Raw genomic sequence first — 2014 nt, 5'->3', positions numbered from 1 at the left:
AAAACAATCTCGTGAAGTGAATGCAAGAACTTCTGAAGTGGTCGCTTGTTTGTTAAAAAAACACTTAACACAGTACCTATATGATTTACATTGTTTTTTTATTTGTTATTATTTTAGGTGGGTGACTATGAAGTATTCCAAGATAACTTGATCTCGTCTTTATACCTCCAACATAAAAAGTGCATGAAAAATTTGATAGTCACTTTTAATGTTACGTGGGCCCCAACAAATTAAACTATTTTAAATTCTCATGAAAGAACAATTGCATAAAGCAAGGGTTATTTTACCAGTGGATTGAAAAATATTACATTAAACTTTTTCACTATTCATTTCCAATAGTCAAAGCAACGATTCCGTGGAGACATCAGCTAAAACTTCGGGAAGACAAAGCCAGTCAGTCTTTATAGCATCAATGCCGTGAAATTTAAAACTACCTCGATTCGCTACAATAATTTCATTACCCGGTTTCTAAAACAGAGCACTCTCTTCCGATACATTAAGATTTACATTGGTTTATTAGCTAGAAAAGATATCAATGAGTTGACAAAATTACTCTCGACATCCTTAATTAGAAATTAACTTGCCATAAAACTAGTACTGATTAGTCGAAAAGACCGCTTACTTGAGAAAATTCGCGTACTCTTCGCCTCTTGTTGTTGTATCATCCGTTTCAACTGCAAAGGATCTTGGCAGCTCAGGAGATGAGAGAGTAGCATATCTCTTATGTAGCAGGGGCTGTCGTTCAAATGGTAGGACCATTTTCTACTCCAAACCTGTAGGAACAGGGATTATTTCACCCTCCACAACAAAATGTTGATGGCACTCACCTCACGGTGCGATCCTTTGGATTAGTGTTACCATGGAGATGTTCTTGTTGATCGCGGGCTCGCACCAAACGCTCTCTATGTCGCTCCTCGGTTGTTCAATAGGGAAGCTTAAGCAACAGGAAAGCTGGAAGACTCAGGACGGCAAAATGACGAAAAAATGTCGCGTAAGATTAGGAATGCACTGTCTGGAGCGACATTTTTTCGTCATTCTGCCGTCCTGAGTCTTTATACAGCCGTCCTGTTGTGTAAGCTCACTAATTATTCCATGAGCGCGCGTTGGATATGAGTTAGCTATAACCAGTCTCATATCCAACAAGCGCGAATGGAATAATTGTTTTGTTAAATTCCTTTAAATCCAAAAGTTTGGAAGTACAAGCGAAAAAGCGAGAAATTCAGAGCGAAATCGAAAAAACTTGATGAAGAATCCGACCTTGTGGTCAGACAGACGCAGGCTCATCACAAAAATCATTTCTTGCCTTTTCACATACTTCCAAACGTCGGAATCGATCGAAACTCTCCACAAAAAAGGGGTTTAACAAAACTAATTGAGTTATCCAGTGGATAGGGCTTTATTCAGTCCTTTTAGACTGTAGTCCGTGTTCTTGGCGCTGACCAAAAGAATAGCGGACTCTGGGGACGAGAATGAATAAACCGCAAACCAAGAGTTCCTTTATCCCCAGGCCCCAGTTGTTCAAGCGATGGATAGCGCTATCCGCCGGATAAATCTCTATCCACTGGATAACTCAATCGGTTATGCTAGTATTTATCCGCTGGATAGTGCACTATTTATCCGGTGGATAGCGATATCCATCGTGTGAACAACTGGGGTCTGTTCATGACAAAACTGATTCTCGTAAGGGATTGCTTTCTCCCTGAAAAGAATTCTTCTTGGGGGCAATGTTCCGTGTATTATCCTTTGGACAATTCCATTCTCTCTAAACTGTGGGAAACACTGGTTCATTCACTAAGGCAATGCAAGGGTGATGGGGCCGACACAGCCATTATGCCACTTCCTGGGTCATATGTCTGTGGGCATGCGTAAGATACTGGCAATTCCATGGTAACTGTGGGTTGACGTTATGGTGTATCGCCTTAGACATAATGGATGAAACAGACATTCACTCGGAACACTGTTCGCAATGATTAATTAAGCTCGTTTCGTCAGTTTATTTGTTCGTGGTCCAAGC

The 2014-nt window shown here is 40.6% G+C and overlaps 1 protein-coding gene across 1 annotated transcript in view; it reads right to left on the bottom strand.

Moving 5' to 3' along the window:
* LOC138033795 (calponin homology domain-containing protein DDB_G0272472-like) overlaps nt 1-835 on the bottom strand; it is a 29777-nt gene extending 28942 nt beyond the window's left edge. The window contains exon 1 of the mRNA XM_068881619.1: nt 623-835. Within this exon, the coding sequence (XP_068737720.1) occupies nt 623-759 (137 nt within the window). The 5' untranslated portion in view covers nt 760-835. The remainder of the gene's footprint in view (nt 1-622) is intronic.
* Nucleotides 836-2014: the final 1179 nt, after the last annotated feature.

Source organism: Montipora capricornis, chromosome 14 (genome assembly GCF_036669925.1).
Source record: "Montipora capricornis isolate CH-2021 chromosome 14, ASM3666992v2, whole genome shotgun sequence".
Lineage (NCBI taxonomy): Eukaryota > Metazoa > Cnidaria > Anthozoa > Scleractinia > Acroporidae > Montipora > Montipora capricornis.
Note: the sequence above shows the minus strand (reverse complement) of the source record. Positions and strands in the feature narration are given on the sequence as shown.